Raw genomic sequence first — 25960 nt, forward strand, 5'->3', positions numbered from 1 at the left:
TATTCTACTTTTTTTCCTCTGCTTGATTCAGTCAAAATTGCAGTCTGCAGCCATTTCAGCACTATAGACAGCGACATAACAGGCGCCTTCTTTTTTCTACTCGTTGCCTGGAAAGTGCCTGATCTTCGTTGCACATAAACATATGCATTTTTTTTTCATGGCAAGTTTAAGTGTCCTCAATCATATTTTACTGTATAAATGGCACATATATTTGAACAAAGGGTGCGATTTTCCAATTCCATGTTTTTTTCGTTGGTTTGTTTGTTTCTTTGTTTGTTTGTTTGTTTGTTTGTTTGTTTTTGTGCCGGTGGCTCAAATCAAAAGTGTTATTAAAAATAACTGCCCTTACTACATGTAATTCCATATTTTCAACTCCATGGGCCGCTGTTGCCCTTTGTACAATTTTTTGGAGTGTTCTTTTCCACAAACACATCTCCGGTGCTGCCTCAGTCGAGCCACGACAACGAAACATATCGCACGGCCCATGTTAACTGAATGCCACCCTTGGAATATTAATCTCTCATATTTCCATGACGTATATGTATATATGTTTTTTTAATTGGCCATTACCTTTTTGTATTGTTGATGAATTTGCAAACGATGAAAGAGGTCAGCTGTTAAAGGATTTGGCTGAGTCATCTTGCTGAACAATGAGGCGGCAAGCGGTGCTTTTTGTCTGCGTCCTCGGCTTCTCGGCCGTTCTTGGACAAGTCAGCTACTCGATACCCGAGGAAATGGCCAAAGGATCTTTCATCGGTAACGTTGCACGTGATTTGGGACTAGATGTTAAACGTTTACAATCGGGCAAAGCTCGCATCCACACGGGGAACCGCGCTGATTACGTCCAGCTCGACAAGGAAAAAGGAGTGCTGGTTATAAAGGAGAAGATAGATCGCGAAGCTATTTGTGGCCAGACAACGCCTTGTGCGCTTCATTTTCAAATAGCGCTTGAGCAGCCGATAGAAATATTACCAGTGACTGTTGAAATCACAGATATTAATGACAACGACCCTGTTTTTGAAAAGGAAACTAGGGTGTTGGAGATCAGCGAGTCTGCTGTAGTCGGCTCTAAATTCATGTTAGAGAAAGCGGTCGACGCCGACATCGGGTTGAATGGGCTTCAGAGTTACACGCTAAAGCCAAATGATAATTTCATACTCAAAATACACAGACAATCTGGCGGTGGGAAGAAAGTGGAAATGATTTTACAGAAGCCCCTTGACAGAGAAAAAGAGGAATGTGTTTTCTTGGTCTTAACTGCACAAGATGGAGGAGAGCCGCAGAAGTCAGGCACAATGCAGATCGAAATTCAAGTGTTAGACGCGAATGATAATGCTCCTGTTTTTACACAAAATGTTTATGAAGCGAACCTGAAAGAAAATTCTGTCTCAGAAACTCTCATTACTAAAGTTAGTGCTTCCGATGCAGACAAAGGCTCTAATGGAGAAGTGAGCTATGTTATTGGAAACAGCATGAGCAAGATTTCGAAATTATTTCATATTACTCAGGATGGAAATTTTGTGTTAAAAGGCCCTATCGATTATGAGAAGGCGCAAAGATATGAGATTGACATAGAAGCAGTGGACATTGGTGGGCTTTCTGATTCCAGTAAGGTGATCATTGACGTCGGTGATGTAAACGACAATGCCCCTGTCATTAAAATGATTTCCTCATCCACTTCAGTGGAGGAGGAATTGCCTGCCAACACAGTGATAGCGGTAGTGAGTGTAAAAGATCCAGATTCCGAAGAAAATGGTAGAGTAAATTGTTTTATTGATAAAAATATCCCTTTCAAAGTAACGTCTGCAAGTACTTTTTACAGTATTGTCGCAGATGGGGATTTGGACAGAGAGCAGTCGTCAGAGTACAATATCACAGTGACGTGCTCGGATGAGGGCGTGCCCTCCCTCTCCAGCAGCATCACTCTCACATTAGTCATCTCAGATGTGAATGACAATGCACCTGTTTTTGAAAGGAGTTCATATGAGGCCTACATTATTGAAAATAACACACCAAGTGTTTCCGTATTCACACTGACAGCCAGTGATGCTGACTGGAACCAGAATGCTCGTCTTTCGTACATCCTGGAGGACTCCTCTGTTAACGGAGTACCAGTCTCCTCATTTGTGTCTGTTAGTGCCGATAGTGGAGTCATTCATGCAGTGCGTTCTTTTGATTATGAGCAAATGACAGAATTCCATTTCCGAGTCAGAGCTCAGGATGGAGGCTCCCCTCCCCTCAGCAGCAATGTGAGCGTTCACATCCTGATCCAGGACCAGAACGACAATGCCCCTCAGGTCCTGTACCCAGTTGTGACGGGCGGGTCGCTGCTGGCCGAAATGGTGCCTCGTTCAGCCGATGTGGGCTACCTGGTGACTAAAGTGGTGGCCGTGGACGTGGACTCTGGCCAGAACGCCTGGCTCTCTTATAAACTGCACAAAGCCAGCGACAGGACGCTGTTTGAAGTGGGCCTTCACAACGGAGAAATCCGAACTGTCCGCCAAGTGACTGACAAAGATGCCGTCAAACAAAGACTGACTGTTGTCGTGGAGGACAACGGGCAGCCATCTCGTTCGGCGACGGTCATTGTGAATGTGGCGGTGGCGGACAGCTTTCCTCAAGTGCTGGCAGAGTTCACTGACTTGGGCATGAATGACAAGGAGTACAATGACCAGCTGACTTTTTACTTGGTCCTAGCGCTGGCGGTGGTCTCCTTCCTGTTCATCACCTGCTTGCTGCTTATCATAGCGGTCAAAGTGCACCGGTGGAGACAGTCGCGCGACCTTTACCACTCTAACCTGCCCGTCATTCCGTATTCTCCTCCAAGATACTCGGATACTTTGGGGACAGGGACTCTCCCCCATTTATACAATTATGAAGTGTGCAGGACCACCGACTCCAGAAAAAGTGATTGTAAATTTGACAGAGCTCCAAGTCACAACATGATGCCAATGGATCCCCATTTTACAGGGACCATGCAAAAGATGCACATTGAAAAGAACATCCTGGATGAAGTGGATTCTCCTCTTGAGGTTAGATTTCATTATTTTAATAGTGATAGTCTTTTTCAGTCAGAATTACTATTCTTTTATTTTGAGTGTGTAAACCGCAACAATTACTTTTTGGGTTGAGAACAGTGAAGTGATTTGAAAATAGCAGGATATCCATTTTATTTGCTCTCAAAAAGCTGTACTTGTGTGTGGTTTCATGTGTCATGATTGTTTTCCCCATCATGTGAGGAGAGAATGGAGATACATTTTTCAGGTAATCTGTGTCAGTCTTCTCATCGATGGACACAAGTGAACTCTTTCAAATCACAGCTAAAGTATACATGCTCACGTAACAACAACATGCGTGACACATTTCAACATAACTGTTGAGCTCTGTTAAACATGATGCATTAGACTTTGATGCATGAGCTGTTACTGTCCTTCATCTTCTTCTCGATCCATACATAATCCGATATTTTTTTTACTGTGGTTCAATCTGTCCACAGAATTTAATGCTACACCAGGGTCACGAACCGTTTGACTGCGGAGTGCTCAGTCTTGCATACTGATTCTTTCTAGAAAATCCAAATGCCCCATGCATTACATGCAGGTTTTTAGTTATTTTGTTTTTATTATTATTATTTTATAATAAACTGTCCTGTAGGCTACTCATAATCCTCCAGGGCTACCTGGTCCCTGTATCTTATTTATTTATTGGGGGGGGCTCAGGTATCACAAGACTTGGAACCTCCAGGAGGTCTGGTCTTGTAGTCAAAGCAGCCTGAACTGTTGGAAGTTTCCGGCATGAGGTCGGCATCTGTTCTTTGCTGTAATCTAGGCAGTCGAACGAGTTGAAGGCCAGGCCAAAGCCACTATCGACCTAATGCTGGTGATGGTGATGTTGTGGGTGCTGTGGGGCTGTGCTGTGGTGGTGCAAGCTACCCGGTGCCCGACCGCACCACATTGTTGACCCATGTACTAGAACTTTGGAAACTTTTGTGTTTGTGGCAAAATCTTATATGTCTTTCTGGTTCTTGAATGGTACAGTACATTTGAAATAATTGCAAATGTATAATTTTATTTAGCTGCTTGATTGTGGATTTTATATTTGAAGATTGATTTATGAGGGTCATCTGCCCCGTTACATGTCAGATGAGCAGCCTCCAATTGCTCTTTTGCTCCTGAAAATTGACATCATTACCAGTTTCTAAAAGACTAAGTAGCATACTTTGTAAACTTCCTGCAATAACATTGGAAGTGCATACCTGAAACAGTTTTACGAGCAATTTTTATGTGGTGGTGTTTAAATACAAAATCGTACAAACTCTGGTTTACTGTATGTTCCAACACAAACAGACCGCACTTTGAAGCTCTCTCATTCAACACCATGTTTTTTTCGTTGTGATCTGTTGTTTCTCACACATGCTTTCATCAGACTTCGATAATGATTATGCAAATGTATATTGTACTTTCATTGTTACAATTTCTATGAGAAAACATTTGACAGCTCATGATTGTGTGCAAGATTTGAATAATATGTTTAGTTGGGGCTGGGGTCAGAGTCAGAATCAGAAAGCCTTTAATAGTCCCACAATGGGGAAATTTGCAATCTACATTAGCAAAATTGAAAGGGGTGGGAGAGGGGGGGTTGAAAAGAAAAAACTAAAACAAAGTATTGTATGTACAAAAGAGATGTCAGAAAAACTGAACTGTACAACTGAATCATGGATAAACTGGTCCTGACTTAACTTGACTCACCTTTAGTGTTTGGAACAATATAATCGAAATTATTTTCCAGTGTTCGTTGAGATAACAGGTTTGTTTTGCAACATGCATTTAATTGCTGAACAGGAGCTGCAGTCCCCCTTTTGGTCTCTAGGTGCCGCCGTAGGTCAATATGAGGATAGTTGGAGGGACGGGGGGGTCTCCGAATCAGTCCTTTCACTTCGGGTCGCGTTAAGACGCCTTGCGAGAATCACTCCCTTGTTTACTCATTCAACTTGTGCCATTTCATTCGTTGATCGTTTTAAAAAACAATGTGGCTGCTTTCGCTTTTCTTTGGTAAGCTTTTATTTTTCTGCCTGCAAGTCACGGATGCTCACGTCCGTTTTTCCATTCCCGAGGAGATGGCGATCGGATCTATTGTTGGAAATATCTCGCAAAATCTCGGTTTGGATATCAAGAGACTGAAATTTGGGCAAGCCAGAATATTTACAGAAGATAGCAGTGAGTACATTGCTCTAGATCCAGATAAAGGAACGCTTGAAATTAAGCAGCGAATAGACAGAGAGGAGCGGTGCGGCAAAATATCTCCTTGCTCTCTGCATTTCCAAATCATCCTCAATAACCCCATGCAGCTCCATCATGTCGATGTTGAAATTCAAGACATAAACGATAACTCGCCCATATTTTCAAAAAGGTACATGAATTTTGAAATAAGCGAATCTGCTGCTAAAGGGGCTCGTTTTTCACTCGACGCTGCCAACGACCCAGACGTGGGCTCCAACACATTGCATACATATAAGCTTAGTCCCACGGATCATTTTAAATTAAATATACTCTCTCGACCTGATGGCACCAAATATGTAGAAATGACACTTGATGCTTTGTTAGACCGAGAAATTCAGGAGGAGCACAAACTGACTCTAACTGCATATGATGGCGGCGACCCTCCTAAATCAAGCTCTATAAGAATAAACATCATTGTCGTCGATGCAAATGACAATGCACCAGTTTTTAGCCAGTCTCGTTACAAAACAAGTGTACCCGAAAACACAGCGAGGGGGACACATGTTATACAAGTTAGTGCTATCGATTTAGATAAAGGAGCAAACGGGGAAGTGGTGTATTCATTCTCACAGAACAGCGACGTAGCATCTTCTGTCTTTAATATCGACGCAAATACTGGCGAAATCTCAGTGATGGGTGAGCTCAATTACGAAAAAGTCAAACAGTATGAAATAGACGTCGAGACAACAGATAAAGGGGGGCTGATGGACACGTGCAAGGTGTTGATTGAAATAGTTGATTTAAATGACAACGTGCCTGTAATAAGCATCCTTTCGTTGTCCAATCCAATACGAGAGGATTCACCTCTTCAAACAACAATAACTATGTTTAATGTTAAAGACTTAGACTCTGGTAAGAATGGGGAAGTCAGGTGTTTCATAAATCCGGATTTGCCTTTCAAAATTAAATCAGCATCACCCAATTTCTATAGTTTGGTGTCCGATGACTTTTTGGACCGCGAAACTGTGGCCCAGTATAACATAACAATAATAGCAATAGATGAGGGCATCCCGCCTCGTTCGACCAATAAGACAATTCATTTGAAATTATCAGATGTAAACGATCAAGCCCCATCATTTCAACGCGCATCTTATTCAGCTTCCATCACTGAAAATAACACTCCTGGTGTATTGCTCCTAGCCGTCAAAGCCAGTGATAAAGACACAGGGAACAATGCGCGCATTTCATATTTCCTTGAAGATGCAAAACTTTATGGAATGTCAGCTTCCGCCTTTTTTACAGTAAATGCAGAGACTGGGGAGATAATGGCTTTGCGCTCCTTTGACTACGAGCAGACTAAGGAGTTCCACATCCGAGTTAGAGCTCAGGATGGAGGCTCCTCTCCTCTAAGCAGCAACGTAAGCATTTGCATCCTGATCCAGGACCAGAATGACAACGCCCCTCAGGTCCTGTACCCGGTGCAGACGGGTGGCTCGCTGCTGGCCGAAATGGTGCCTCGTTCGGCCGATGTGGGCTATCTGGTGACTAAAGTGGTGGCGGTGGACGTGGACTCTGGCCAGAATGCCTGGCTCTCCTATAAAGTGCACAAAGCCAGCGACAGGGTGCTGTTTGAAGTGGGCCTCCACAACGGAGAAATCCGAACTGGCCGCCAAGTGACAGACAAAGATGCCGTCAAACAAAGACTGACTGTTGTTGTGGAGGACAACGGGCAGCCTTCTCGCTCAGCCACGGTCATTGTCAATGTGGCGGTGTCCGACAGCTTCCCTCAAGTGCTGGGAGAGTTCACTGATTTGAACATGAATGACAAGGAGTACAATGACCAGCTGACTTTTTACTTGGTCTTGGCGCTGGCGGTGGTCTCCTTCCTTTTCATCACCTGCTTGCTACTTATCATATCAATCAAAGTGTACCGGTGGCATCAAGAGCGGCTGTTTTTCAAATCAAACGGCACACTTCCGGTCATTCCTGATTACCCGCCCCTTTACGCGGATGTCGATAGCTCTGGTACACTGAAGCCGGCATTCAGCTATGAAGTATGCGGAACTACTGATTCCAGAAAGAGTGAACTGATGTGTTCGCGTGAGATCAGTCCTCATGCTGCGAGCGGCCCTGTTAACCAAACTCGGACAGTACAGAGACCCAAAACTGAATCCGAAACTTTGGTGGCAGAGGTGAGAATTGATCATCCGTTTCCCCTGTTTAAAGGTGTCTTCCTAACCCCATTTAAGAAAAGCATCTCTTCTGCTTTGCATAATGTTCCAGTCGTTAATGTTATTTTTTGCAGTTGGGTCGTCTTCTGTTGTTCCATGGTTATGTCACTCATTATGATTGTACTAACTTAAATGCCATTTGACTATGGACACAATCTCAGCACAATTGTGAGATCCCTGAGAACTGGCTATCTGCATGCTCAAAGATATATTTGGTTGGCTCTCTCATTATAATTGCAAATTACTCCTCATGAGTTACTCAACCAGTTTATGAAGAAGTAATTGTTTCCATGTTGCGGTGTTCAACTCACCATCATGCTCCTTCTCAACACAACATTTTTAATAGGTTTTGTTATTTCCCTCTTAAAATATTATTTTTATACAACATTCCAAACTAATTTTCCTTTGTATCAAAATATAACACTGCATAAAAAATGTCCAATTATCATTTAACTGCCCTTGTGCAAATTAGATGCATTATGGACATCTCCTATCCAGTCTCATGAATCCAAATATAGTCCATGGAAGCAAATAATTGTATCTTTTGTTACTGTTCATAAACTTTTCACAGTTAATATTTTTTAAATAGTAACACATACTCACCAAGAAGATTTTCTTTGTAGATGAATAAATATTTGTGAACAGGGGAACTCCGGTGGCTCCATCACTTACATCACAATATGAATAATTACACATACTGTGTGCTAATTGCAGTTAAGATGCTGTATGTCTTGAGTTTGTTCAAGTGTCAAATGAGCCTTTAACCTGATTTGTTGCATTACTGTAGTACAGTAAAGTCTCGTTATATTGATATTCAAGGGAATCCGAAAAAATATCGATATAACCGGGACTATCGATATATCCGACCCTGTTTGCATGTAATTTTCTCCGTGCGTGCATAGAAATAGTATCGATATAACCGGGACTATCGATATATCCGATATCGATATAACGAGACTTTACTGTATTTGTATCATAAATGTAAACCAACGTCTTTCTGTACTTTTGTTGTATCCACCCACCTTAGGGTGCTTTCATTTTTTTCCACATGTGAAGTAATTTCAGAAATTTTTCATCAGATATGAAATCAATATAAGTGCTCTAATGACAGGGTCTTTTCATTCCTGCTAAACCTTGCCACGGATTCAGATGACACAGAAACACACAGGCATGCAGCGCACTACATTCCCAGTGACCTATTTCACTTGCATGCAACCACACTGATGCAACCACATGGGAATAAAAAGAAAAGACACAGCAGACATGGCGCTTTCAAATTCAAAATGTGATCTGATGATGTTGTTTTAACGTGTGGCGCAGTAGAGCAGATTCATTGCTGAATCTGTGGCGATGGCGTGGGCAAGTAGTGTGGTGGAGAGGAGAACAGAGACAGGCGCGGTCCGCCATCCCTTGTGCAGCGTTTGTGTTTGTGTGTGTGTTTGCCCCGCAGCCTTCTTGGTGTGCCGAAATGAAAAGCTATTTTCTGGCATGGCAACAGTTACATTTCTCTGCGTGCTTTGTGATTGGCAGAGACTCTGTAAGCGCTTTTGAAGATGTGCAATGATAAGATAGAGGAGAGGGATAGGATAGAGGGAGTGAGGTTATGTAAATAAATATGAGCGGCTGTATCTAGTAGGGCAGAGGCTGAATGTCTCTCCCGGTGGGTGAAAGTGGCAATCTGATCATTGAATGACAGCTATTCGCCTTCAGTGCTGAAGTCGTATCACATCCATGCTGCTGTTGGTATTGGTCAGTAACACAGCACTTTGTATGTGTGTCACGCATGGCCATATGAAACTCAAAGTTTAGGTGAGGTGCAATGTTGACAAATAAACAAACTCATTTCTTTACTAATTTTATTGTTGCATGCATATGCTTTTCTTTGGTACACTTTTAATTCCCATTGTGATTCGGCCATATGAATGATTTTCACTTGTCTCCAATTGCCTTAATTGTATTCAGGGTGCATCTAATTTGTCATCTCATCATGCTTCATGATATCGTCGTTGCCACTTGAATGAGCTTAACAGCATAATGCTTTGCTTTGTTCTTCCTAACACCCCATACTCATCAGTGCAGTCAGCAAAACTCAAATCTTCCTCTTCTTGTCCTTTCCGCTTTTCCCTTCATGGGTCGCCACAGCGAATCAATGTCCTTCATCTATCCCGGTTTTGTGTATCCTCTTCTCTCACACCAGCTACCTTCATGTCCTCTTTGACCATATCCATAAACCTCCTCTTTGGTCTTCCTCTCGGTCTCCTGCCTGGCAGTTCAAGGCTCAGCATCCTTCTCCCGATATGGTCACTCTCTCTCTTCTGGACATGTCCAAACCATGTCAGTCTGGCCTCTCTGACTTTCTCTCCAAAGCCTCTAATATGAGTTGTCCCTCTAATGTACTCATTCCGGATCCTATCCAACCTGGTCACTCCCAAAGAAAACCTCAACATCTTCAGCTTTGCCCCCTCCAGCACTGCTTCCTGTCTTTTCGTCAGTGGCACTGTCTCCAGTCCAAACATCATGGCCAGCAAAACTCAAATCATGTGCGGAAACAACAATAGCTCAATCCTTGGAGCTGGTATGACTTTGTTTATATGTTTGCTCGAGCTTTGTTGCAATCGACTCCTAACATACTGCATTTGCTTACGTTTTCTGGACTTTTGGAAAAGTATTTTCCTCTGACTGAAAGACAGTGATTTTTTTTTACATGTCGACATTACAAAGAAATGAACATCACAATGTTCATTTGCATGCAGAACACGTCATGTGGGACAATAGTGAAGTTGCGTGAAGCACCCAAATTTAAGATGTCCTCACAGACACTCACTTCAGCACACATTTTTTGACATAGTTTGATTCTGCTTATAATTATGCTCTGTTAAATATGATAAGAGACAATTTGTGTATGATATGATGGGAATGGTATGATGCATCATCGTAACATATGACAAATTGGACGTATACGAGTGTTATTGAGAATTTAGAATAATGCCTGAGCGATTGGATGATTGTGGTTCTCAATGTCAAAGCTGGCCACTGTGCCATCCCTCTTCTTTTTTTTTTGCAGTCTTCTTTCCTTCTCTCTCTTTGGCTCGTGATCCGCTTGTCTGCTGCAGCAACCCCTCCCCCAGCTCCAGCTGCACCTCTCTGCAGCAAAGAGAAAGAGAGTCAAAGATTGCTCAGTCACATATCATTTTTGTTGGTTAAAACACAGAAAGTGGCACATGACTTTCAATGCATAATGCCATCGTGTTTCTCAGCATCACGTTTATGCCGGCTTTATGTTCTAATTATTCATTTCTTTCTTATAGTATATTGAATGGCACACATTTATTGTCCTACATGTCAACCAAAGCATCACCATTTCTTAATGTTTTTTTTTTCAGTCTTACTTTTCCAAGCGATTTCTTTGCTCCTTTTCTTCTGTTCTGCCAGTTAAGAAAATAGGGTGGGATGCAAGAGGTCGGATGGGTTACCATGGTAACAAGCTGACTCACTGGCAGGACTTTACCATTTTGAGTGATAGGGGTGAGTAACGGAGGCAGCCCTTTCGTGTGTATGTGGGCTTCCGAGATGAAGAGGATAGCACCCCTGTTTTGGTCAGAGAGTTGCAGCATGCTCGCACCAACATGGGGTGTCTGATACTGATTAGGAGGAGAACAAGGAGGGTGAGGAGGATGGAAGGGGGAGGGTGATCACGGCTCTTTTTTTACCCCTCGTTGTTATTGATGCTGTCGCTGCCCTATTTAGGTAGTTTGTCCTCGTTCAGCAAACCCCAGGGATCACGTAAACCGGAAATGCTTGCACTGCAAGTGGTGCATTTTACACAGCATATGTTACAAAAATAGACATCTTTCTCAATTTTTGGTCTTTTTTAGACGCACTGTTTTATGGATAAAATTGAATGATGTTTAGTTAAAAGACCTGCAATGTTTTGTTGTTGATTTTTTTTCCTCCCAGGCACAAAGAGAGTCACGTTGATTGGCATGCCTCGCGAATAAATCATTTCTCTCTGGCCATCGCCTAGAGGCCCTCTGCTGTTGGTTTTATGGAAGTGACTGTGAGCCACAATGGGGATAAAAACAAAGATGAGGAGTATTTACAGTATGCTAAAACTTGTCTGAATGCGGTTTTCTTAAAAGTTCACTTTTGTGATCTTTATTTTGTATTTTGAGCATTTATGAGAAGGTTTCTTCAGCCGTCATCTGTACAAATTTAAAGATGACTGCTGAAGAAACCTTCTCATCGATGGACCACTCCTGTAAGACTGAGAGCTTACACAGACATTTTGAACATTTGTATCTTATTTTGGAAGTGGTATAATCTATCAAAGTTCAGCTTTTGTGTGAATGTGCTTTCTTTTATTTATTTGGTCTCTTATCACTGAGACAATGTGTGTGGGGGGGGGGGGGGGTAGGTGTGTGTGCGCGCGTGTGTGTGCGTGTGCGCGTGTGTGTGCTTGTCAGTGCGCGTGTGTGTGCGCGCATATGTGTGTGTGTGCGCGCGTGCGTGTGCGTGTGCATCTGTCTGCATCTGCCAAGAGCTTGATTTCACACAACACTTGCAAGTCTATGTATGCTGTCAAAAGTGTGCTTTTGAATCCTCATTCTATGTTATGTCGAATATTGATACAAATGGAAACACATTGTTGTCAGTAAGAGCACAAGCAATATGAACAATTGCAATGCACAAGAACACAAAATTAACCTCATGCTGAACACACAAATAGACAGTGAGTGGTAAGTATGTTGGTTACGAAGTTAACAATGTCCAGGGTTAAAGATTGACCACCAGTCTGACCAGTAGCTTTTCTCTCTCATTGTTTTCTCTTTCATGTCTCCTGTCAACTGCTGCCCATCCCCTGTGTCCTTCACTCCTGTTCAACCACTTCTAACCAAATAAGGTAAGAAAGTATTTTCTATCTTTATCACACACAAGAAAACAGAAACAAAACATTGACAAATGAGTATCCTCTCAAAATAGTTCAACACAAACTTTACTCATTTATTAGTTCTGAGAGTACTTTGTGGCTGACACATCTGTTCACATCCCTCACACTGAAAAATTTTGTTGTTCTTAAACTGCAAAGAAATGCTCCCTGAAAATACACGCTACATGTTCAACATTGCTCTGTTTGTATCCAGCAGCTAGGAAATGCCACACAAAATGGCTCTATCAATGTTAGAGTCTTGACAGGCAAAGGAATCTAACCTGTAGGATTATTGACCTTTTTGAAATTTCAAAATTAAGGCGATGGCCCACCGGTTTCATACACACATCTTCAATAACAAATTTTCTTAAATGACCTTGAATGAAATGTTATTGTTCAATGTTATCAATGCCAACTTTCATTCATGTTAATGTTATCTCTTAATATGTAGGTCACCAATACATATCAATATATGCAGCACTTTATTTTGATAAAACTGCCAGTGTTTACATTTTCAATTCTTCACTTTTACAACATATAGTGTGGGCTACTCGTGTATTCTTTGTTTCCCTTTCTGATGCTGATTGGTGCTACTTTGGTGACCCTTATATTCTAAATAAAGAGCAAGGTTCACAGATAATTTACAGTCGATGCAATAAGTGATAACTGATATTTTGATGTAGACCCTTTTGATCATCATGACCATGGTTGCTGATGAAAACATCATGTTGAACTTGTACCAGTTTGTTTAAATGTATTTCTCTTACCTGTGTTCATTATAAAATCCTTGACATTGTGACCCAAATACTTCATCAAAAAGAATAATCAAGCATTTAAATGTTGTAAATCAAACTGTTTTAAATCTATGCGTTGTAGGGTTCCTCTTTCTGCATGGTTTTACATCCTACATCTAATGCATGTCTCTTGTAGGTACTGTCATTCCAAATTACAGTCGGTAGGATTTTCCTTTGAATTTTTACAGCATATTCTTGTTCGGGTTGATATTTTCCAATGAGTAGGTTTCAAACTGCTGAGCTAACAAATCTTCTTCAATCGTGTTCCCTTCCCATGTGGGGAGACCACTAATCTACAGCGTCTTGTATCTTCAGGTTCCAACAATATTAAATGTCTCTGAGTGTGTATGTGCACAATGAAGTCCAAATAGAGAGCTGTGTCATAGTGTCCCTCTTTCCATGGATATTATTGCTCAAGTATATCTCACCAGATAGCGATCAAACAACAGTATTTTTGTGGGTTTATTTGCTTTCTGTCACATTATATAGTGTTTGTTAGTTGTCATCTATGAAAGGATCAAAGTATTACACTAACATTTATATTTTCTGTTGTGTTGCCTGTTTCCCGTTAATTACAACAATGTGATTCTATAGCTACGGTACATCCTCCCTAATGCTGTGGCCTCTGAGTGTACAGGTTTTCCTGATATGACTTTTTACCTAATACGTGCTAATGTTTCCCTTATTGATCTGTTTTTTTATGCACAGCAGAGCACTTATTGTTAAGAAGGCCACAGTAAAACGGTTCACGTTCAAGGAGTTACTGCAGCAAAATAGTGTCGGTGCCTCGAGCACGTTGATATGTTTGTCCTGCTGATTCAGCGAGGTTTGCAGTAACTGCTGTTGACCGCCTGTGTGGCGCTGTCCACTAACGTGGTGCTGAAATAAGCTCCCTTACTCTGTATCTCGCCCCCACCCTCCTGGTGTCTGGCTGACTCTCTCCATCTCCCGCTGTCGCCCACATTGGTGCGCAACAGACGAAAATAAAAATGACGGACAGAGCGTCTTCTATTCTAAATATATGTTCATTTGTGGTTCTTTGTTTGTATATTCGATAGACCACAAGTGCGTGGGAGCGATAAGACATATTAGATGTGTGGAGATAGTCCCAAAAATCGGATAGTTTGGGGTGGTATGAAACACCTATTTATAGCTCATTGGGCTCTCCCTCCCCTTTCTGTTGGTTTGCTCCACAGACCTCCATCCGGGTATTTGATATGTAGGCAGGCAGGTTAAAATCAAGCAGTGAGCACAAAATGACGTGCTGGGCTGCATTTGCTTTATCCAGCCACTGGAAGGCGATGATTAGCCTTGTTGAATTGGAGAGTGCGTGTGTGTGAGCACGTGTCTGCGCGCGTGTCTCAAATTAAGGCATATTACACAAAAAATACTGTAATATTGTATTATCACATTTTACTAATTTCAATATGATGAACTGGGTATCACGTTTGATTTCAGAAATGTCTTATAAGAAGGTAATGTAATATTTAACTATTATTTCTATTATTATAATTGCAAATTTCCCCATTGTGGGAGGAATAAAGGTTTCCTGATTCTGATTTTTTGAAACCATTATTTTTCCGTTGTACTCTTCATGAAATTAAAAAACACTCATTATGAATACATTTGACCGATTATTACATTTAATTGCACAGATGTATTAAAATAAGGGAATGTAATATTGAACTGTTTTTTTTTTTTTTTTTTTTTTACAACCCCTCGTTTTTTTCTTATCGTTGTCCTATTCAAAGCATTCAAAAACGTCTTCGTCTGCTTGCCACTGTAAATATACATTATTTGGTATTTTGTGCAAATATCAGTGGCTTTAAATAGACTTAATTGCATGCTAGTCAGGCTTGTCTGGTAAAATAACATTTTATTTGAGTGGTAATAATGAAGGTTGTGTGTTGGTTGAAGTAATGTTCTACGTTTTAACTTGTATTTTATAATAATAATAATAATAATATAATAATAATAATAATAATAATACGTTTAATTTCTCAGCACCTTTCAAAACTCTCAAGGAGACTTTACAGTCACTTTTTGTGCGATTGAGCAGCGACAGCCATATGTGAACAAATTTGGCCTTTTGATGATGTTCGTTAATGTTATATATGAGCCATCTAATGTTGCTGTCAATGGCGTTTATTTAAATGTGCTATTCTAAAATCTAAGTATATGTGTATAAATTATTCTCTTTCAATTCAGCACTGTGGTTAAATTGGTGCTTGACTTGTTATATAATAATACATTACATTTTAAGCGCCTTTCAAAGCTCTTAAGGATACTTTGCAGTCACAGACAAGCATAGGTGCTATAATAAATAACATACATGTACATGTATTTATTTTTTCTACTTTCATTCCTTTCATCACTTTGCTGCTGTGAAATGTAAATTTCTCCACTGTGAGACTAATCAAGGCAAATCCAATCTAATGCAATAAATAAAATACAATTATAAATAGAAACTAGAGATATTAAATAAAAAATGAACGTGTTTTTAACAAGTTTTAGATTTGTTTTTTAGGATGTTAATATATAGCAAACTGCAAACTTGAGGTTCTCCCCCTTCTCGAAAAAAACTACAATGCGTCGTTTTCAGTTTCTGGTGTTTTATTGGATCTTAGGGAAATTCAACAGTTGTGGCGTGAATATGCCATACATAAATTTGTGTTTGGGAGCCTTTACTGAGCATCTTCATCTTTATTAAGTTCATAGAGTTGCTTGTTCTGTAGCCACAAGGGGACATAAGCCTGTGTCTTCTTGTGCCGGTCCCAAGCCCGGATAAATACAGAGGTTTGTGTCAGAAATTAAGGGCATCCGACGTAAAAGCTAGGCCTAAACAAAAATGCGAATCAAACCTCTGAAGATGGAGGACACTGATTCGCTGTGGCGACCCCTTGAAGGGAAAAGCTGAAAAGAAAAGAAGAAGTGTGTTAATATATATTATACATTCATTTCTGCAAATGAACTGATTTTTTAATTTTTTTTTTAACAAATATCCATTACCTTTAATTTCACATCTCACTGCAAGTTATTGAATTTGCGGGGCGTTAGGGCGTGTGCGTGTGTCTGTGTGCGTGTGTCTGTGTGCGTGTGTCTGTGTGTGTGTGTTGTGTGTGTGTGTGTGTGTGTGTGCGCGCGTGTGCGTGTGCGTATGTTTGTGTGCGTATGTTTGTGTGTGTGTGTGAGTGTCGCAAGTGTGTGTGTGTTGTGACGTAATGGTTTCACCGAAGCCCCCATGATTGGCTTGAGCGTGTTCTCGGTCTGCACCAATGACAGTAAGACGTGTACAAAGAGATCTCGTCGCGTTGCAGCCTCCTCGCACTTGCCTTCACACGGTCGAGCAGGAGGAGGGTTTAATGCAGACAAAGCATGACAATCTCTCCAATCACTAACATATGGCAGGACGTTATTTCGTCGGATTATAAACTATGTTTTTGCATCATTAATAGAGGCTTTCATTGGATGGATTGCATTTTAGTGGAATAATGTGGCACCATTTGCCTGCCTGGCAGTTCCTTTGGTGGTGGCATCATTTCTCCCTTTTGTGGAGTACAATAGACGGACAGACCCGCTTCAGCATCCCGGAGGAGTTAAAACGGGGCTCGGTGGTGGGCAATCTTGCAAAGGATTTGGGTTTGGTCGTTTCAGAGCTTCATCGGCGAAAACTGCGGATCACGTCGGAGACTGGTAAGCATTATTTCAACGTGGACCTCGGGAAGGGAGACCTGCTGGTGACTGATCGAATAGACAGAGAGGAGCTGTGCGGACAAAGAACGGAATGTCTGCTCCCCATTGAGCTGGTAATAGACAACCCTTTGCAGCTGCATAGGGTTGAGATTGAAATATTGGACACCAATGATAACTCTCCGAGTTTCCTTACAAAGGAAAAAATATTAAAAATAGCAGAGCTGGTAAATCCTGGAGCACGATTTCCTTTAGAAAGTGCACAAGATCCCGATGCGGGCCCCAATTCTGTACGGTCCTACGTAATCAGCAAAAATGACAATTTTAAATTAGCTGTTAAAACCCATAAGGATGGACGAAAAATCCCCGAATTGGTGCTCGAAAAGCCCCTCGATCGAGAAAAGATGCCTGTCCATAATCTCATCCTCACCGCCTTTGACGGTGGCGAACCGGCCCGGTCAGGGACGTCCCAAATTGCAATAACACTCCTTGACAACAACGACAATGCGCCCCTGTTTGGGAGACAGCTTTATGAGGCAAATGTCAGCGAAAAGGCGAGTCCCGGCACGCAGATTCTACAAGTAACAGCGACGGATGCGGACGAAGGACTAAATGGTCAAATTGAATATAGTTTTGCAGAGCAAACATCCGATGTGATTTTATTATTATTCAACATTGAATCTACAACTGGCGATATTACAGTCAAAGGATATTTAGACCATGAAATGAGTTCGTTACACAGGTTTGACATTACAGCTAAAGACAAAGGCAATCCCAAAATGGAAGGCCACAGTGGCGTTGAAATAAAAATAATTGACGTGAATGATAATGCTCCTGAAATAATTGTGACGTCCCTTACGAGCCCGGTGCCGGAGAATGCAGCTAAGGGTACTGTCATTGCTCTTATAAGTACAAGAGACCCCGATTCAAATGAAAATGGCAAGGTTGCCTTACGGCTGCCATCCGAATCTCCTTTTCTATTAAATCCATCGGTTTCTAATCACTATTCATTAGTAACGAACGAGCCGCTTGATCGTGAAATAAATGTCGATTATAATGTTGAGATCACTGCCACTGATTATGGAAAACCGCCACTGTCGAGTGCAAAAGCAATTGTCGTTAATATTTTAGATGTGAATGACAACCCACCAATTTTCTCGCAGCCGCGTTACACAATTTATGTAAACGAAAATAGCGCTCCAGGCCATATTTTATGTTCGTTTTCTGCAAGTGACCCGGATTCTGGTGAAAATGCCAAAGTGTCCTATTCCATCGTGGACTCCAAAGTGCAGGATATGTCCGTGTCGTCTTACGTTTACGTCAACTCGGAGAACGGCAGCATTTACAGCATGCACTCGTTCGACTACGAGAAAGTCAAAGTGTTTCAGGTTGAGGTTGAGGCGAAGGACCAGGGCTCCCCACCTCTCAGTAGTCACGCCACCGTCCACATTTTCATCCTGGACCAGAACGACAACGCCCCCGTTGTCATCTACCCCTCCCCCCACGCCGCATCCCACCTGCGGGTTCCCCGCTCGGCCAAGGCGGGCCACCTGCTCACCAAGGTGACGGCCGTGGACGCCGACTCGGGCCACAACGCATGGATCTCGTACAAAGTGGCGGAGGCCACGGACGCCTCCCTGTTCACGCTCAATTTGTACACGGGGGAGCTGAGGACAAAACGCGCCGTGTCCGAGCACGACGACTCCTCTCAGAGGCTGATCGTCCAAGTCAAGGACGACGGGGAACCGGCCCAGTCAGCCACCGTCACTCTGTCCGTCCTGCTGGACGACGGCGTGAGCGTGCCCGCCTTGGAGCTGAGACACAAGGCGTCCGAGCCCGGCAAGAACGGCGCCAGGATCACGCTTTATTTGATCGTGGCTCTGGCCTCCGTGTCATTGTTGTCTCTGGTCACGTTGCTCGTCTTGGGCGTCAAGTGCGTGAGGAGCAGCGCGAGCGGCACCATTTGCTGTGCGCGAAGGACACTCTCAAACGAGGACAAGAAGGCCAACAGAAATCTGCACATTCAGCTCAACACCGATGGACCCATCAAGTACGTGGAGGTTCTGGGGGGAGACGTCATGTCTCAGAGTCACTCCTTCCGCTCGTGCATGTCTCCCATGTCGGAGCACAGCGATTTCACCCTGGTCAAGCCCAGTAGCACCACTGACTTTAAGGATGTCATCAGCGTCCTGGATGCTTCTTTGCCCGACAGCACCTGGACCTTTGAGAGCCAGCAGGTGAACACCACTTTGGTTTGTATTCAAGGACAACACACAGAATTCCACTTCCTCCCCATACATTTCAACGTTACTCTTATTTTTGTAGCGATCCATTCTCATCCTCAACCATATCACTTATGACGCCTTTATATTGATTCGCCATATTTTATGGTTTAAATGAAGACCGCTGTGGCAATGCTTTCGCATGAAATGTTTTGTCAACAGTTTCACAAGTAGTCACGAATCTTTTGAGCGAATGGTTTGCCTTTCGGTTTTGTGTAGCCTGCCTGTTGTAGTCACAGCATAAGTTTAGTTTGGAATGTGGAAACTTATGGTTTTGGTTTATCACCCTTAACCACGGGTGAATAGTAGTTTATTTGCCTTCTTTGCCATAATGTATCGACAAAATGTAAGGCGATTAGTCAAGCTGCTCGCATCACAATGGCATCGAAATCGTATTTTCTTCAAATGTTTTTTTTTTATCTCATTTAATTTTGGTTGACAGTGTTTCATGTGTTCCAATTCATTTTCTCATCTGCCACACAACTAATTTACATCCAGTGGTGGTTATAAAGGAATTCCATTTAGTTGTAGTAAACTAATAATAATAAATTTTATTTCTAAGCGCCTTTCAAAACTCTCAAGGACACTTTACAGTCACGGGAGAAGAACTTTTTTGTGCGGGTGAGCAGCGACAGTCATTCGCGCCACCGTTTACTCTACCCGGAAGTAACACGGCAGACTTAAGTCAAAGATGAACATAACAATCCCGAAAAAAATAAGAATTCAACAGCGTCATAATAGCCACACCGAAAGAAACTATAATGGTGTTGAAAATAAAAGTGTATTTAATTTCTTGAACAAAAAAATAGTTTGCACTGTTTTTTTTTTCGTGTTTAACGGCAGCAAATGTAGGTCACTGTAAATAATACTCCTCTCAGAAAATATTCAGCACCAATATAAGAACGGAAAGCAACGCCGATGCAACGTTTTACCAATTATTTTTTGTCTTTCTGTAGTTTATTTATTTGGTGCTGAACTACATTCCGTCTAGTAATTGTGCAATTTAGATGCACGTTTTAAATATTTCCGGAGTTGAGAATTATTTGTATTGCATATTAAATTACCAAAATAAAAAAAATACAATTTGAAAACGTTAAAGCTTTCAATTTGCCCCCAAAACAGACAGATGCAGGGCGAAATACTGTGACTTTAAGAGCGACTGAGGATCAGCTTCCCTCTGATTGGTTGGGAGAGTGCGAGTTGTGAACCAATAGAATTGAACGCGGTGCAAAGCAATCTCGTCTCTGCCCCATACACGGAGCTTCATCTCACACGTCGAATGCAATGAGCTGAGGCAGGCAGAAAGGAATCAACTCCGTTTTTTTAAACATTGAAACGAATTATTCGGTCGTTCTGCCGAGATGGCTTGATGTGTTTTTTTTAATATCCAATTTTGGTGTGGATGGAGCAAATGCCGTCAAAATGATGTTGAGGAGGATTTTTACGTGGTAGAGGAACAGGGATGACAAAGACAATAGGATACCGAGGCTGGCAATGGCGAGCTCTTTTGTGGCATTTTCTCTTGTGGACTACAGTGGATGCGCAGACTCGTTACAGCATCCCCGAGGAGCTCAAAAAGGGTTCTGTGGTGGGGAATCTGGCCAGAGATTTGTCTTTGGGACTGTCCGAGATATTTGAGCGCAATCTGCGCGTCGCCTCCGAGGCTGGTAAGCAGTATTTCAGCGTGGATGCTGGGAAAGGCGAGCTGCTGGTCAGCGACAGAATAGACAGAGAGGCTTTGTGCGGACAAAGCGCAAGCTGCGTGCTCCCTCTGCAGGTCGTCGTCGAAAACCCTTTGCAGTTGCATCGAATCGAAGTGGAAATCAGAGATATTAATGACAATTTCCCTCGTTTTCATACGCAGGAAATTAACCTTAATATACCAGAATCCGTCGCGGTGGGTACCCGTTTTCCTCTGGAGAGCGCAGAGGACCCCGATGTTGGAAGCAATTCTCTCAGAACATATAATTTAATAAAAAACGAATATTTTTCATTGAAATTCAAGGAGGCAAAAAGTGGTAAAACAGTTCCTGAGCTGATGTTAGAGAAATCTTTGGACAGGGAAAAAATGTACACTCACCAATTGCTTTTAACAGGATTAGATGGGGGGAACCCTATTAAATCTGGAACGTGTAAAATTATAATTAATGTGCTTGATATAAATGACAATGTTCCAATATTTAATGAAAAAGAGTATACTGTTTCTTTAAAGGAAAACAGCACAAAGGGAACCTTTGTAGCGACAGTAAAAGCTGCAGATGCAGATGAAGGTGTCAACAGTGGAATTAAATATTCGTTTGGTTCTCGTACGGCAGAAAATGTTTTATCGACGTTTGAAATTAATGAACAAACAGGCCAAATTCTTTTAAAAGGAGGATTGGATTATGAGGCATTAACATCTTATCTTATTGACATAACTGCGAAAGACAAAGGTGTACCTGAAATGGAAGGTCACTGCCAGTTACAATTAGACATTGAAGACATAAATGACAATGCTCCTGAAATTGTTCTAACTTCTAAACCCAGACCGGTCAGTGAAGATGCGACACGTGCGACAGTGGTGGCTTTGGTTCAGGTCAAAGACATTGACTCGGGAAATAATAGCAAAGTGTCACTTCAGCTACCTAACGGATTGCCTTTTACACTTAAACCGTCTTTTTCGAATAATTACGCTCTGGTCACGAGTGCTGCTTTAGACCGAGAGAGTGTATCTGAGTATACTATTGAGATTACAGCCATTGATGGAGGCTCACCTCCTCTATCAAGTCGGAAAATGATCTCCGTCAGCATCACTGATGTGAATGACAACCCACCCGTGTTCTCTCAGAGCTCGTTCAACATTTATTTAAGAGAAAACGGAGTAGCAGGCTCGATACTGTACTCGGTGTCTGCAAGTGACTCGGATGCTGGTGAAAATGCCAAAGTGTCCTACTCCATCGTGGACTCCACGGTGCAGGACGTGTCCGTGTCGTCTTACGTTTACATCAACTCGGAGAACGGCAGCATTTACAGCATGCACTCGTTCGACTACGAGAAAGTCAAAGTGTTTCGGATTGAGGTTGAGGCCAAGGATCAGGGCTCCCCGCCTCTCAGTAGTCATGCCACCGTCCACGTTTTTATCCTGGACCAGAACGACAACGCCCCTGTTGTCATCTACCCAACCCCAAACACCGCCTCCCACCTGCGGGTGCCCCGCTCGGCCAAGGCGGGCCACCTGCTCACCAAGGTGACGGCCGTGGATGCCGACTCGGGCCACAACGCCTGGATCTCGTACAAAGTGGCGGAGGCCACTGACGCCTCCCTGTTCACGCTCAATTTGTACACGGGGGAGCTGAGGACAAAACGCGCCGTGTCTGAGCACGATGACTCCTCTCAGAGGCTGATCGTCCAAGTCAAGGATGACGGGGAACCGGCCCAGTCGGCCACCGTCACACTGTCCGTCCTGCTGGAGGACAGCGTGAGCGAGCCCGCCTTGGAGCTGAGACATAAAGTGTCCGATTCCGACAAGAAGGGCGGCAGAATCACACTTTATTTTATCGTGGCTCTGGCCTCTGTGTCCTTGTTGTCTCTGGTCACGTTGCTCGTCTTGGGCGTCAAGTGCGTGAGGAGCAGCGCGAGCGGCACCATTTGCTGTGCGCGAAGGACACTCTCGAAAGAGGACAAGAAGGCCAACAGAAATCTGCACATTCAGCTCAACACCGATGGACCCATCAAGTACGTGGAGGTTCTGGGGGGAGACGTCATGTCTCAGAGTCACTCCTTCCGCTCGTGCATGTCTCCCATGTCGGAGCACAGCGATTTCACCCTGGTCAAGCCCAGTAGCACCACTGACTTTAAGGATGTCATCAGCGTCCTGGATGCTTCTTTGCCTGACAGCACCTGGACCTTTGAGAGCCAGCAGGTGAGCACCACTTTAATTTGTACTCAAGGAGAACACACAAATTTTCGCTTCCTCCCCATTGTAACTCTTCCCTTATTTTTGTTCAACTAGCCATGATACATTCTCAGCTATGTGAGACTGTCATGTCTGTTGTATTCATGATTCGTATTCACTTATCGCTGCTGCCCCATCATAGTTTGAGTGAAGTCAGTTTACAATTGCATTTAGTGGTATTTCAGCACACAACAATCTTCAGTCTCTTTCAGTAATATTTTTTAAGCATTCAGTCTTTTCAACTTGATTATTACTGCACACGCTTTTGTCAACTCCTCATTTTGTTGTGGGCTTACCTTCTTGCTTCTCAGTTTTGTGTGTGAGCAATAATTGTTATCTGAACGGCGTTTAAAGGAATTTGGTGACTAACGGTTTAAAATGCACATTCATGCAAATCCACTTGCAGCTAGGGGTGCTCATTATGTTGTTCGCGAGCAACAGTCGCGCACGGACTGGTCCCAAGTCGATTACCAGGGGTCTAGACTAAAAAACACATTTAAAATAGTGTGTCCGTAATATGTTTTATATATTTTTTTGTTTTAATTAACACTGCACCATAATTCCGTCAGTGTGACACCCACAAAACATATTTTAAAATAAAATTAAACAGGTCACCTTTAACCTACAGTGAGCTTTGACGTGCGTCACAGAAAGATGTTCGAGCTCAGAAGCCTGCAATTGCAGCTTGCAATCAGAGCTGCTGAGAAATATCTTTATATTATGATTGTTTGTCAAAGTTTGTTTTGTGTAAAATTTACCTATGAAAGAATGGCGATCTGGGGGGCTAAGAGAAGGCACGTATGAGCTACAATAGTGAACAGGCTGCAAAAGTGCATTGCATGCCTCCGTGTCAGGTCTCCAACACGGGTTGCCAGTAATTTCCTTTTTACAAATTCATGAACTCAAAATCTGATTTTATTTGTTTATTTGGTACATTTTAAGGGCCTTTGTGGCTGTTGCTTATGTCTGCGTGGAAACATGTCGATTGCGGAAGGTAGTTGATCATCAAGTAGATCTTTTGTCCAAAAATGTTGGCCACTCCTGGGCCTAAGCTTCTATGTTTGAACAAAGGTTTCATGACTACTCGCTGCTATGTTCGCAGACTAATTGTTATTTTTGCATCAAGTCTGTCTCACTCCTGACATCACAGTGGCAGGTACAACATAGTTTTACATACACACACCTCCTATCATTTTGATTTAGATTGGTTCATGTCTTGTCATTTACATCTTCTTCTCATTAGAACCCCCGTCACCCCAACAATAAAGGTACTTGGATACATTCTGAATCTGAACATACAGTGTATTCTACATTCAGTAAGGCTCAGCATACTTACTTAATTAATTACCTATCGTTACATAGGAGTAAATAGCAGTATATCACCGTCCATTAAAAACCAAATTATTGAGTCTTAACAATTCAATTCAACTGATATTATGATTTATATGCTTGAATAGTATCGTCTGACGAATCGAAAGTAAGGTTTTCTTTTTCGATTGAGCTCTACTTCAGGCACAATATCTGTTCACCCATCACTGTTGTGTGCTCATTGTTATACGTTAATTTTAATGTGATCCTGTTTGAAGGCAGCAAATGTTGGTTGCAATAATCCTCTCTGGGAATATTTTGCAGCTAAAAGTGTTAACAGATTTTTTAATGCAGCAACAGAACGTTTTAGAATGAAATCAAGTGGATGGTTTTTGTTTTTGCTGTTGAATTTCATTATGTGAAATATTTCAAATGTAAATACATGTTTCAAATATTGATAATTATATATTACCCCAAAAAACAATGAAAGGAGGTCCGAGGGGAGGCTGTGACTTTAAGAGTGACTGAGGATCAGCTTCGCTCTGATTGGTTGGTGTAGTGTGAGTCGTGAACCAATATATTTCAAGACTGTACAGTGCAATCTCGTCCCTGCCCCCTGCACGCAGCTTCATCTCACACGTCGTATGCACTGAGCTGAGGCAGACAGAAAGGAATCCGCTCCATTTGTTTTTACATTGAAACGAATTATGATTATTCGGTAGTTGTGCCGAGATGGCTTGATGTGTTTTTTTTAAATATCACCTTTTGTTGTCGGTGGAGCAAATGATGTGAGGAGGATGTTGAGGTGGATTTTTGCGTCGTAGAGAAGCAAGAATGACGAAGACAATAGAATACCGAGACTGGCAACGGCGAGCTCTTTTGTGGCATTTTTTCTTGTGGACTACAGTGGATGCGCAAACTCGTTACAGCATCGCCGAGGAGCTCAAGCAAGGTTCAGTGGTGGGGAATTTGGCCAAAGATTTGTCTTTGGGGCTCTCCGAGATATTTGAGCGCAATCTGCGCATCGCCTCCGAAGCTGGTAAGCAGTATTTCAGCGTGGATGCGGTGAAGGGCGAGCTGCTGGTCAGCGACAGAATAGACAGAGAGGCTTTGTGCGGACAAAGCGCGAGCTGCGTGCTCCCTCTGCAGGTTATCGTCGAAAGTCCTTTGCAATTGCATCGAATTGAAGTCGACATTAAAGACATTAATGACAATGCTCCGATTTTTCTCAAAAGTGAACATGTTATAGAAATAGCGGAATCCACTATTGTGGGTGTCAATTTTCCCTTGCAGAGTGCAGAGGATCCGGATGTTGGAAGTAACACAATCAAGACATACACGCTCAGCAAAGACGAATGTTTCACACTAAAAGTTAGAGACATTGATGATGGAAGAAAAACGCCAGAGTTGGTTTTAAATAAATCATTAGATCGTGAAAAAAAATCGAATCATCATTTAATTCTGACAGTTTTGGATGGTGGCAATCCTGTTAAATCTGGAACTTCAAAAATTAGAGTAAATGTTCTTGATGTTAATGACAATGTGCCTTCTTTCGAAAAGAAATTATATAAAATA

General features: G+C 42.3%; 2 protein-coding genes across 46 annotated transcripts in view; both read left to right on the forward strand.

Annotated features, from left to right (window-relative positions):
- The window catches only part of LOC148901447 (protocadherin gamma-A4-like), a 204888-nt gene that overhangs the window by 150083 nt on the left and 28845 nt on the right, over nt 1–25960 (forward strand). The window contains exon 1 of one of the 45 annotated variants that reach the window (XM_088986920.1): nt 5012–7411. The exons of 43 other annotated variants lie outside the window; for them this stretch is intronic. In XM_088986920.1, coding sequence (XP_088843046.1) covers nt 5027–7411 — 2385 coding nt within the window. In that variant the 5' untranslated portion in view covers nt 5012–5026. Of the gene's footprint in view, nt 1–5011; nt 7412–20342; nt 23045–25960 lie in introns of those variants that run through there. One more of the 45 variants, XM_089023883.1, reaches the window with a different exon arrangement.
- LOC148901451 (protocadherin gamma-A1-like) lies at nt 305–14712 on the forward strand. The gene is made up of 2 exons (XM_088987308.1): nt 305–3032; nt 12351–14712. Exons 1-2 carry the CDS (start codon nt 651–653, stop codon nt 12411–12413), a joined length of 2445 nt encoding a protein of 814 aa, XP_088843434.1. The 5' UTR covers nt 305–650; the 3' UTR covers nt 12414–14712.

This window comes from Hippocampus bargibanti, linkage group LG02 (assembly GCF_051943395.1).
Source record: "Hippocampus bargibanti isolate YZ-2025 linkage group LG02, ASM5194339v1, whole genome shotgun sequence".
NCBI classification, from domain to species: Eukaryota; Metazoa; Chordata; class Actinopteri; order Syngnathiformes; family Syngnathidae; genus Hippocampus; species Hippocampus bargibanti.